General features: G+C 42.8%; 1 protein-coding gene across 1 annotated transcript in view; it reads right to left on the bottom strand.

Annotated features, from left to right (window-relative positions):
• The window catches only part of Itih2 (inter-alpha-trypsin inhibitor heavy chain 2), a 36,520-nt gene that overhangs the window by 15,353 nt on the left and 7,832 nt on the right, over positions 1-13,335 (bottom strand). Inside the window, exons 6-11 of the mRNA XM_052156640.1 lie at positions 10,069-10,231; positions 7,933-8,040; positions 7,218-7,346; positions 5,853-5,969; positions 3,483-3,651; positions 2,184-2,309 (exon numbers count right to left, since the gene is read on the bottom strand). Of these exons, the coding sequence (XP_052012600.1) occupies positions 2,184-2,309; positions 3,483-3,651; positions 5,853-5,969; positions 7,218-7,346; positions 7,933-8,040; positions 10,069-10,231 (812 nt within the window). The remainder of the gene's footprint in view (positions 1-2,183; positions 2,310-3,482; positions 3,652-5,852; positions 5,970-7,217; positions 7,347-7,932; positions 8,041-10,068; positions 10,232-13,335) is intronic.

Here is a 13,335-nt window from a genome sequence, read left to right as displayed (position 1 = left end):
TTCAGGCAAAGTCTCCCTGTTATCACTTTTTGTCACTGCCCATTTCTGTTGATTTCTTTTCTCCTTCCAATTAGCCACTCCTCTACTTTCACATTCAAAGACATTGCATTTTGTTTCCGTCAGAGAGAGAGAGAGAGAGAGAGAGAGAGAGAGAGAGAGAGAGAGAGAGAGAGAGGTCTGTGGGCTGACACCCAGGCTCTTCCTCTATCATTCTCCACCTTGTTGCCTTCACACTGCATCTCCCACTGAACTGGAAACTTGCTGTGTTGGTGAGGCAGGCAGGCTGGCAAGCTCTTGAAACTCTCCTGTTTCTGTCCCCACAACCCTGATGTTACAGACATGAAAAGCCATGTCCAGTTGTTGTTGTTGTTGTTGTTGTTGTTGAGACAGGCTTTCTCCATGTTTCCTAGAACTCATTCTGAAGACTAGGCTGGCCTCAAATTCAGAGATTCTCTTGCTTCCGCTGCTCGTGTGCTGGGATTAAAGGTGTACAGCTCCTCCATCACTATGTCCAGTTTTTTATGTGCATGGATTCTGAAGATTCGAACTCAGATCTTTATGCTTGTAGAGTAAGCACTTTTATCCCCTGAGCCATTTCTTTAGCCCCTTCCAAGGTATTTAAGTTTAAAAATATTTATTTACTTTATGAGTATGAACAATACATGCGTGTATGTACACTGCATGAGTGTGCACAATAGATGTGTCTTGTGACCTTCAGAACAGGACATCAGATGCCCTGGAACTGGAGGGATGGAGGTAAGACATCTTATAGGTGCTGGGAATCAAACCCAGCTACACGGCAAAAAGCAAGTGCTTTTAACCACCGAGCCATCTCTCCAGTTCTTTAGAGGTTTTTTTTTAATTATTTATTTATTTATTTATTTATTTATTTATTTATTAGTTTTTGCATGTGAGTACACTGTAGCTGTCTTCTGACACACCAGAAGAGGGCATTGCATCCCATTACAGATGGTTGTGATGCCACCATGTGGTTGCTGGGAATTGAACTCAGGACCGCTGGAAGAGCAGTCAGTGATCTTAACTGCTGAGCCATCTCTCCAAGCTCAAGGTATTTTTTTTAAAGAGAAAAATCAAAGTAAATGCATGCATGTAGGGGTGTCCTTATGTGTAATGCATGCATCATTATGTATGTATGTGTATATATACACATACATACACACACAAATACGTACATAGAGTAAAAGAGGGATGTACTAAGGCCTAAGGAAGCTAGTAGCCAGAAAATGAGTGATTCGGAAGTAAGAGTAGATAGCAGGCATAACATATGTATGTGTGTGTGTGTAATTTCCTTGTATTCTTTATGATATTATTCAAAACTTTGCATTTTAAAAGCTACAAGATATAAATGGAGGAAAGAAGGACTCCACCACAAACACAGAACAACTGCTCGGGTGGTGTCAGTGCTAACGAAGGGGGTGCTGCTCCTCCTTCTGAGCCCCAGACTACCATCGTGATAACTGCCTCCCTCTCTTTTCTCTTATTCATCCGTACAGCACGGGTAGACACCGTCCTCGTGCACATGGCAGGGCTGCACCACCTAGCATCCGTTATTCCTAATTCTCGCCAATATGAAGACGCACGTCAAATAACAGCAGGTAATAGAACCTGGGAGATGCTGAAACCATTTTGTAGATAAGGGGAAAAAATGATTTACTGAAAGGTTGTCCAAGCCAGCTGTCATTTCTCCCATGGCCGCTGGAAAGGAAGTGAAGACCCAATGTTGAGGAAATAAAGGCGTTTACCATCCCACACTAGCAGCTCTCACAGTATAGACAAGAGCACAACCTTACTTTGTTGAGCCTGTTTTTTTTTGGGGGGGGGGGAGAAACAGAGGCATTCAGGAGCAATGCCTGCTTACTAATGCTGCTGAAATAATGCTGGTTTTGCACATCTCTATATATTGATTTCCTTTGCGCTTCATTTTTATTTCTATGTCCACACCTTTCATTTTTCATCAGCGCTCCCTCATGCAAAAGGAAATCTTCTCTCACATTTTTTCTTTTAAAGATTGCTTCTGGGTGCTTCTGGGTCAGGAGACATCCTTGCAGAAGCCAGGGTTTAAAATGTTTTAGAAATATAGTATATGCCATTACTGCTCCCACATTAAGCAAATAGCATTCCTTGAAGCAACGGAGAAAACATTTGTCAAGGGAAATACTTGCCCACTGTTGGATCTCCATCAGAAACCAGAATGATCAGAGAGACTGAGTCGGGGTTCAGCAATCCCATGTTACCGGCTTCATTCAAAATGAAAATCGCTCGCAGCAGTGCCTCGTTGATATTCGTGCCTGTCAAAATAATATAATGTGAACACACATGTACATAACACACGTGCACATGCACGCATACACATACATACATACATGCATGCATACACATACACACATATACACACATACACACACATTCAAACACACATACACACATACACACACATGCACACATACACACACATACACATACAAACGCATGCACATGCACACATACACACACATTCACATGTATATATGCACACACACATACACACACATATACACACATTCACACACACATACACACACATGCACATGCACACATACACACACATACACATACACACGCATGCACACGCACACATACACACACATTCACATGTACACATGCACACACACATACACACATACATATACATTCACACACATGTACACACACATGCATACACACACACAACTTGGATTCAGGTTCATCTGTCTAACTTCTTACACATAATTTGCTCTGTATTGAATTCCTTTGATTGCTTTCAAAGTGACAATTTTTTTATCATCAAGATCTCACAGTGCAGTAAATAGTTTAATCTATCCTCAATAAGTGCATTTGTCTGTCCTCTTGTAAGGCAACAAATATAAGGAATCATAATGACCTTGCTGAAATTCTCTGGAAGATATTTATATTTTACACACACACACACACACACACACACATACACACACACACTCATACACTCATACATACATACATACATACATACATGACATAGTTAATAAGGAAGCCTAGAATGACTTACTAAACATTTTTTCAGTAAAATGTTTAAAGACATGTGTGAGCTGTATTGTGTGTTATTATTTCTCAACAAACCCATTGTGTGTTTTTATTTCTCCACCAGCACTATTCAATTTTTTTAAAAATAAGTGCATGTGTTTAAAGAAGACTACAGCAGATTGGGCGAATATCAGCTTGGTAGAGAATAACAATTCTTGGTTGTTATTGTTGTTGTTGCAGACAGGCTTTCCTGTGTACTCCAAGCTGGTCTTGAACTAGCGGTAGCTCGGGGGACACTGAACCGTCACTTCTTCTACCTCATTGTTCTAAGTGCTAAGTTTATAATACCCGTCACTACACTCAGCAGGAGCTATGGGTCTTGTGAGAACCTAGACTGAACCTTTAAGACGTTTCCCTGTAGGCTTTGGAGCAAATCCACTCACCTCCACTAGGCTGGATTTTCTCAATGTATCTCTTGGCATCTGCAATCTGTGTTTTAGTAGCTGAAACTAAATCATTTCTCCAGGTTCGAACATTATGGTTGAAATCGACTACAGAGAATTGGTCATCTGTTCTTAGGTCATCCAATATGGTCTTCATCGCCTCCACAGTCTATTTCAAAAGAGAAGCAAGGGAGGTTCATTACATACAATTCAAGCCAAAGGAGAAATCAAAAGGCCCATCACTGGCCCCATTCATCCTCTGTGTACTGACTCAAGCCCAACTTAGTAAAGAAACACTGCAGCCAGCGCAGACCTGCCCTTATGTTCTGAATGTGACCTGTTGGACTTTGGATACTCATTTTTTTTCTGTCTTCTTAAATACACCAGGTCCTACTTTAAGAATAAGCAGCATAAATTTAGGCATTCTGTTGTAGCTTCTAGACACACAGTAGGTATTTCACAGGTATTTGTTGAGTGAAGAAAGGAAGAAAGAAAGGAATGGTAAATAAAAATTTGTTTCAGAATAATGATGTTAATGGGGGCCAACTTTTTGTTAAAAATAGAGGGTAATAAATGAAGTTCTCTCTCTCTCTCTCTCTCTCTCTCTCTCTCTCTCTCTCTCTCTCTCTCTGTGTGTGTGTGTGTTTGTACATGCACATGTGTATGTGTGCATGTAGAGGCCAGAAGTGAACCTAGGGTGCCATTTCTCAGGTGATATCTACTTTGATTTTTAAGACAGGGTTTTTCACTGGCCTAATTATGCTAGGCTGGCCAGCCTGTTAGACTCAAGAACCTGTCTGTTTCTGCCTCTCTAGTGCTGGAATTACAAAACCATACTTGATTTTTTTTTTCACATGGGTTTTGGGGATTAAACTCAGGTTATCATTTGTACACACTACAGATATTAGAAATTATCCTGTCTCCTCAGCCCAGATGCAATTTTTAGTTGTCACAACTAGCATGTAGGTTGTGCTGCTGAAGTCAGATGAGTCAGGTCACAGATGATGCTCAACTTTATAAAATGCACAGGAAAGCCTCCCGCGGAATAAAAAGAACCACAGCAGATTATCAGCAGCAGGATCTGTAGCACAGTACAAGCTCAGATGGGCAGGGATCGTCTGGGGCACTGATGTCTTTCGTGTTGTTACAGAATCGTAATCACATGAAGTGGTCAAAAATGGCTCCCAGTGAAGGAATAGTTGGTTGATTGTTCAAATGATTTGGCTTAATGGGTACATTGAGAAATTATTGCTGGGCAGTGGAGGTGCATGCCTTCATTCCCAGCTCTAGGGAGACAGAGACAGACAGACATTTGAGTGTGCGGCCTAGTCTACATAGTGAGTTCCAGGACAGCCAGGCTACACAGAGAAAGCCTATCTTGAAAAATGAAAAAGAATAAGGAGGATGAAGAAGAGGAAGAAGAAGAAGAAGAAGAAGAAGAAGAAGAAGAAGAAGAAGAAGAAGAAGAAGAAGAAGAAGAAGAAGAAGAAGGATAATCCTATGTTTATCTCTGAACTAGAAGGCTTCAGATGGTATATACAACCCAAGGAATGACAATGTAGATAAAAATGATAGACTACAGACAGGGAGGCAGGTGGTTAAATGGGTAAAGAGCTTGCTATGAAGGTATGAAGGCTTGTATTTGGATCATTGACACCCATGTAAAAGACAAGTGTGGTGGTGTGCCCATATTACCCCAGCACTGAGGGGGCAGAGATAGGCAGATGTCCAAGGAAGGATTCACTGGCCAGCCAGCCTAGCCTAAAATGTCACACTCTGGGTTTGGAGAAGAGACTCTGTCTCCAAAGATAAGGTGGGGAGTAGTAGGCGATGCCAAAAGTCCATCTCTGGCCTTCATGTGCACTACATAGAAACTCACATGTACATTGTGTGTGTGCACGTGTGCGCACGCGCGCACACACACACACACACACACTCACACTCATGACACATTTATGAGGATGTTTCAAGTTACTTGTACTAATGGCGATGCACTAAAGCTAAACACTATGCTGCGACAGTGATCAGAAAGAGAACACACTATGTAAAGACGAAACTGTTCAAAGGGCGAGCTTTGCGACATAGAACAAGAAAATAAAACAGCAGGTGAGAGAAGAGAGAGGAGAAAACTTGGAGATGAGAAGGATTTTTACAAGGAAGCAGTGGTTTTCATAGAAGCCCAGTGGACATACAATACCTCCCAACTTTGGGAAGGGAGGATCAGTGAGTACAGTTCCTGAGTTTTAGCCCCAAGTGTGGGGACAGAGGGAACACTGACTTATTATTTATAATAACTTATAATAACTGTGTTATTAAAAGAGAACAAAGAGGGCGGAGCTCCCCGCCAGCCCACGCGCACGGAGCCCTTACCTGCTTCATCTTAATTCCCCACATGGAGCCACTGACATCAATAACGAAAAGGATGTTTTTGGGAATTGGGTCCAGGTTCTCAGGCGCAAAGAAGTGCACAAAATATCCATTAAATACCTAAGAGAAGAAACCACACACACACACAAAATCAAAACCTTCGAGTATGAGTCAGATGATGAGCGGTCTTTGGAATGGAGGCTGGAGACCACAGAGGAGAGATAGGCTACAGGAGAAGCAAACATGTCCATGACCATGACAAGGCAGAAGTGGAAGCTTGGAATGCGCCCATCCTTCTCTTCTCCTGATGGTTCTCTTGCTCCTCTGTTCTGGGAGTCTGCGCCGTTCTGCTTTCCCATGCCAATCTGCTCCATTCTGCCCTATTCCGCCTCATCCGGTCATCTCCAGCCTCCATTGCAGCTTGCACCGCTAAACAATGGTGAGTCAGGCGGTCTCTGCCTGCGCAGGACTCAACCAGCAAGGATACAGACAGCTACCAAGTGTTTTCAGCACAGCATGCTAACTGATCTGATTACGAAGGAAGTCTCCCAAGAAATAGCATTCTCACCAGACCCTGAGAGAGATGTTCGGCACAGTCTACCATTGAGGGAGTTAGACTCAGTGGGGGACAGGGGAACAAACACCTGCTTGATGGTCACTTTAACTGTCAACTTGATGGAATTTATAGTGATCGAAGGAGAGAGTCTCAAACAGTCCACATTGGGTTGGCCTATGGGCATGTCTGTGTGTATGTGGGGGGGGGGGTTGTCTTAAGTTAACTGTTGTGGGAAGACTCAGCCCACTGTGGGCATTGCCATCCCCTTGTCAGAGGGATTCTGAATTGTACAAGAGTAGAGAAATTTAGCTCAGCTCAAGTAAGGAAGCAAGTGAGTGAGTATACATCCAGTTATCTCTGCTTTTGACTCTGGGTGTGTTGTGAATAGCTTTTGTCATTGTGACTTACCTGTTACGAGGAACTATAACCTGAAATTGTAAGATGAATAAGATCTCTTTTCACCTCTAAGTTTTACATCAGAGTATTTTATCACAATAACAAATAAAACTAGGACAGGATGCCACCCATACCCAAATTCTTTATGTATGTTCTAAGGGTAGAATTCAGGTCTTCACACTTGCCTGACAAGTATTTTAACCAACTAGCCAATCTCTATAGCTCCTTTTATTTTTTTCATAGTATAATGGATAATTTTTGGATGCATATCAGAAAATTATGGTTCTAGTCTTTTCTCTGCATCCTGAACCCTTCCCCTGACAACCAGGAGCCACTCGCAAGCCAAGGACTTTGTCTGACAGTGAGGAGGGCTTTTCAGCCTCAGCTTGGTGGTTCTAGAGCCTATCAGCACTCACCTCCAGTTCCCCGACCTTCTCTTCTCTGTTGACGTCATACATCACGACCAGCTCTCCATCCACTGCAGTCTCTGTGCAGTTGGGGCATTTTCTTTGCTGTGCTACTGTAGGCTTGAAGGAGACATGCGCCTGCGAAGGACAGACATCAGAAGCTGATCTTTGCTCCCAGCTCCTGACTGGGGTGGGTAGCAGTTGCCTCTACTTGTCATACAGAACAGTGCTGACAGCATCCACTGGCCTAATACTCATGGAAGTGAGAGTTAGAGCAATTGGCTGGAGCATCCGACAGACTGCGGTACAGTTTTCCAGCTATCAGGCCTTTAAAAAAGAGATCCAAAGGGTTTCCCACTAGACACTATGGAAGGAACGGCTCCCACTCTGGAAAGAGTCTGTGTACATTCTTAGAGGACTCTGGCCATTTCATAGTTGTTTCTTATTGGCCAGTATGGCAAAGACAGTTAAAGTGAATATGTCTTGTGATATATGAAAATTCTTTATGTGAAAATTGTCTCATGGGGAAAAGAAGGTTCCAAAATGGATACAATGAAATTACATAATTAGGAGTGTTGCTTTGTATATTTAATAGAAAACTCTAGCCTTTGACCTCAGCTCATCAGGCTACTCCCTCCCCCACCCCACTGTGAGAGCACAGGAGAAAAAGAGCCGGAACCCTGTGACCACTGGGATAGCTGGCAATGAACATTGCATCTAATACCTTCTGTTGTCCTTTGGCTATGACTGGGACACCTTGGAAATGGCCTTCAAATGTGTCAGGAACATGAAGAAATCTCATTCCTTGAGGTTCGATAATCCACACATTTACCTAAAGAGGCAAGAAACGACAGAATCAAAAGTCTTTAGAGATCTTTAAAGTGGGAAAGGGAACTCACTCTCAAGCTCTCTGATCCCCCCCTTTTAATCTCCCAGTTTCCTGAGCATAGTGCTGTGGTCACTCTGGGAAGTCCTTTAACTTCCCTGGATTCCAACTTTGTGTCACCTCATTTATCCCAGGGTTTACTTCTCCCGACTATGGTGTGGACACATGACTCAGTTTCTTTTTCTGTTGCTGTGATAAAACACTCTGACAAGAGCAACTGAAGGGAGAACTGGATTTTTTTTTTTTTTTTGCTCACAGTTCATGCCACAGTTCATCACGGTGGGCAAGAAGAGGCATCAGGAGCTTGATGACGTAGATCAGATGACACCCAATCAGGAAACAGAAAGGGATGAACACAAGCCACTGACTGTACTTTAATCCAGCTCCACTTAGCATAGGCCAGAGTCCCATGCTCAGGGACTGTCCCCATCCACAGCTAAGATATGTCTTTCCACATTAGTTAATATAATAATCAAGATAATTCTTCTGTGTGCCTAGATTCTATCAAGGTAACAATTAACACTACCCATCAGGACTCAACATTAGTATGGTCATATGCTGGAAACCTTGCTAACTGGGGCGGCATTGAAGTGGGTTGGGCCTCAGGCTGAAGATGGCTCAGTGGGTTAAGTGCTTTCCCAGGCAAGCTTGAGGACTTAAGTTCTAATCCCCATTGCTCATGTCAAATCTGGATGCGGTAGCATGCACTTAGAACCTCAGCACTGGGAGACAGGAGTTCCTGTCTGGAACTCCTAGAGACCCACTGGCCAGTGTGCTCTAGGTTCAGGAAGAGACCCTGTCTCTAAAGAAAATGTGGAAAGCAACAGAAAATACCCAAAGTTAACCTCTGACTTTTGCCTGCACACACATAGGTGAGTTTACCCATGAGCGCACTCATACACCCCCTACACTCACAAACAAGAGACGGGGGCCTTATGCAAGGAGATTGGGTATCATCTTGGAAGGGATGGATGCTGCTATTGTTGAGTGAGTGAGTTTTCAAGACAGGAAATTAGTATAAAGGGAGATCAGTCATCTATTTTCCTTCTGCATAGAGCTGGCCACCATATTATAGGTCTTCTAAGAGCCCCCTGACAGAATGCTAAAGCACTGTGAAACATTGTAAAAGATTTATTTATTTCATTTTATATGTATGAGAATGTGTGTGCGTGCCATAAAATACTTTGAAAAACAGAGTATTGTTTCGCTCTTAGGTATGTTAAAATTCCTGAGGCTAAATATTTTACAGGCAAAGTAGTTCATCTCGTTTATAATTTTTGGTAGCTTGGAGACTCAAATCTCAAATCTTGTCTTTCACAGGTAAGAAAGTGGAGACTCGGTACACCTTTACCCTGAAGGTTAATTTTATGGGGTGAGTGGTGGTTCCCTCTGCAGGGCACATTACTCAAACCCTGGAATCTGAATTTGAACTTATTTGGGAAGGAGTCTCTAGGGATGTGACTTAGTTAAGCATCCTGAGGGTGAACTCATCCTCTGCTGCTTGGCTCTTAACTCCAGGAAGGGGACGGCAGAAGGAGACCTGAGCGCTCAGAGGACGAACAGTAGAGAGCAGAATGCTGCAAGGCCAGGGGCTGCCAGCTCCTGGGAGATACAAGAAGCAGGGAACAGCGCGTGTTCTCGTTGGCCATCTTGGAATTCAAGTTTCCCAAGAACCAATCCTTCCTCCCAGTCTATGGACAATCCATAGGCAATCTGCTTATGTCTTGATTGCAGACTACTGCTTGATCCTGAGAGAACAGATCTCTGTAGTTTTAGGTTACACAGTTTGAGGTAAGTTGTTACAGCGAGCGAGCAGTGGAATGCTTTAGCACGTAAGGAGCTAAGCTTGCATTGAACTCTGTGGAGAAATGGCATGGTTGACTCTAACTCTGAATCTTTTTATTACGTGACATTGCTTTTTAGAATCAAGGGCATCAAACGCTGCCGACGGTGGCGACAGAAAATAACCCTCACCTCCAAGTGCTTGGCCAGCCTCCCCGGCTGCAGGTGAATCTTGTGCTCGTAGGAGCCCAGCTTCCTCCACTTCACTTCTTGGTAATGAAGCTCAAACTGCGCCTTTGCTCCAGGCGGGATGTTCACCTCGGTGTTGAAGTTCTCCAAATCGAGAGTTCTGCTCCTAGATGCCAGAGACCCCAACACAAGCAGACACGTGCATGAAGAAGAAGTTTCTCGAGACACAACATTTAGACAGAGAGTTCTCGTCTTTATCCTGGGCGATCAGACCTGCTTGGTTGTTCATGAACTTTGTTCATCAAGGAAAAGTGGAAGTTGAAGATAAATTTAATCAAACCAAGAACTTCAATCTTTCCCGTCGGGTCTATTTATTAGTTGATTGATTAGGCTTCTCACTGATTAAAGTGTCAGTTGTCAAAGGACCACTGACTCGGCACTGGTCTGTGAGGAAGTCAACAGGTATCATTTCTGATGTAGCAGTTAATGTAAGCTGACGTCATTACCTTCAGATGACAGGTGAGGCTCATAGAGGGTAAGGGGCCTGCTCGAGAGGGCTCACAACTAGTCAGCTGTAGAACCAGGAGCAACAGAAGCGTAGGTGTCTCCAAAGATGGTACTTTGTCCCTACACTGTATTCCGAGACTTAAGCTCAACTTAAGGTATTGGGAGGTCTACCAAGCATCAAACATCCGTGTTTTTAGCCCTGAATCTGTATTTCCAATGTAAGGCCTTGTTAAGTCACTGTCAAATCCAGTATCGTGTTTGCTTTTGAGGTTCTTACTTAGGTTTTAAAAGAGGAAGCAGCAAGATTTTCCAGTGAGGTTGAATCCAGCATCAAGATTCACATGGAATGGTGTGTGTGTTCCTGAATGTGCATGGATGGATGATCTTATTTCTTTTGAGACCAAGTCTCACTGTGTATCCCTAATTTGGAAGTCACTGTGTATGTAGATCAAGCCTTGAACTCACAGAGACCCCGCTGCTGGAGTTCTGGGATTTTTTTGTGATGGTTGTGTGTGTGTGTGTGTGTGTGTGTGTATTTCCCCTCTTTTTTAAAGATGTATTTATTTTTTATGTATATGAGTACACTGTAGCTGTACTGATGGTTGTGAGCCATCATGTGGTTGCTGGGAATTTGCTCACTTGCTCCGGTCGGCCCTGCTAGCTTTGGTCTAAAGATCTGTTTATTATTATCTCTAAGAACACTGTAGCTGTCTTCAGACACACCAGAAGAGGGCGTCAGATCTCTTTACAGAAGGTTGTGAGTCACCATGTGGTCGCTGGGATTTGAACTCAGGACCTTTGGAAGAACAGTCAGTGCTCTTAACCGCTGAGCCATCTCTCCAGCCCCAAGTTCTGGGATTAAAGTGCATCCACACTTGAGTGAAAAGGTTTTAGAATTAAATGATTAGTGAGGGTAGGATTCTGTATAATTAGCTACTTTGGGTTCAAAGACATAGTGTGGGATGTTCAATAATGGAAGAAAAAACTGAATATACCTGGTACAAACATTCTAGACAAAACACACTGAGAGAGGCCATATTATATAAGGAGTGGTCTAGAAGTTAAGTTCCAGGTTTTCTGATAAGTGTGTAATACCCAGGGAAACAATTCTTTTACAAAGACAGTTGTGGAATCAACAAGTGAATTGACAACAAGGTCTGATTGATAAAAAGGAAGGAAGGCAAGCAGGGGGCAGAGCACATGACTGTAATGCCCGAGGCTAGCAGGCTGAGGCAGGAGGAGGATGAGTATATGTGTGTGTGTGTGTGTGTGTGTGTGTGCATATGTGTATGCGTATGCGTATATGTATGCGTATGCATATGCATATATGTATGCATATGTGTATATGTATGCGTATATGTATGCATATGCGTATATGTATGCATATGCATATGCATATGTGTAAGTATATGTATATATATGTATATATTTATATATGTATATATGTACATATGTACATATACACATACACATACACATACATATACATATATTTGTACATAGACCCAGCATCAAGAAACCAATACATGTTAGATGCCACCAAAGTTCACCGGAGGTCCAAGGACGGTTAACACTCCACAGTTGTAGAGTGGCCCCTTTGCTCGGCCTTTTCTCCTTCCTCCATGTGGCTGGACTCTGTGTATCTGGTTGGGCTCAGCTGAACTACCATTCCCCTGTGAGAATTTTTCTGGATCTCCCTACAGAATTTCACACACAGGAGTCAGAAACCCCTGGGTCCATTAGCACTGCCCACAATCCTATGTGCTCTGTGTGTGTGACAGTGCTTGTCTTTATGTTGCCTTTAACAGAGCTGGGTGCAGAGTTGACATACAATGTATTCTGCTAATAAAAGAAATACGGGCTGGAGAGATGGCTCAGCGGTTAAGAGCACTGACTGTTCTGGAGGTCCTGAGTTTAAATCCCAGCAACATGGTGGCTCACAACCATCTGTAATGAGATCGGCTGCCCTCTTCTGGTGTCTGAAGACAGCTACAGTGTCCTTACATATAATAAATAAATCATTTTAAAAATTAAAAAAAAGAAATGTGCGAGTGAAATGAAGGGATTTTCTAGTGTAGGTCAGTTTAAGGATGGAGAGGAGGAGACAGAAGAGATTTGGAAGAAGATGATGTATGTGGGATGAAGAGGAAATCCTATGCTGAGTATTCTCTGAAGCTTTGGGTTGAAAGGCTTGCTTTATTTTATTTTAAAATTTTACTTATTTTTCATGGTGGGTGTCTTTCTGTCTGTCTCTTCATGTGTATGAAAATAATTGTTTGTGTGTACCAGAGTACATCCTCAGTTATGTTTTAAATATTTTTAAAACAATTATGTGTATGTGTATATGAATGTATGTGTATGTGAATGTGTATGTGTGTGTATGTGTATGTGTGTGTGTGTATGTGTATGTGTATGTGTATGTGAATGTGTGTGTGTGTGTATGTGTATGTGTATGTGTATGTGAATGTGTTGGGGATGTGTATGTGTATGTGTATGTATGTGAGTATACACGCATGTGTGCAGTGCCTGTTGGAGCCAGAAGAGGGCAGTGTATCCCATGGATCTGGAGTTACCAGGACTGTGAGTCACTCAGTATTAGTGCTGAGAAGCAAGCTCAAGTCCTCTAGAAGAGCAGTGCGTGGTCCTAACCTCTGAGTCTTCCTCTAGTCCTTCAAAGCCCGGAGGTACTGCCCTTTAGCAAAGCCATCTACCCACTGTGTAGATAAGACAAGGTTTTTCATGGGCTTAGATCTTGCCAATTAG

This window comes from Apodemus sylvaticus, chromosome 14 (assembly GCF_947179515.1).
Source record: "Apodemus sylvaticus chromosome 14, mApoSyl1.1, whole genome shotgun sequence".
Taxonomy (NCBI): domain Eukaryota; kingdom Metazoa; phylum Chordata; class Mammalia; order Rodentia; family Muridae; genus Apodemus; species Apodemus sylvaticus.
The sequence above is the reverse complement of the archived record's forward strand: the minus strand, read 5'-3'. Positions and strand labels throughout refer to the sequence as shown.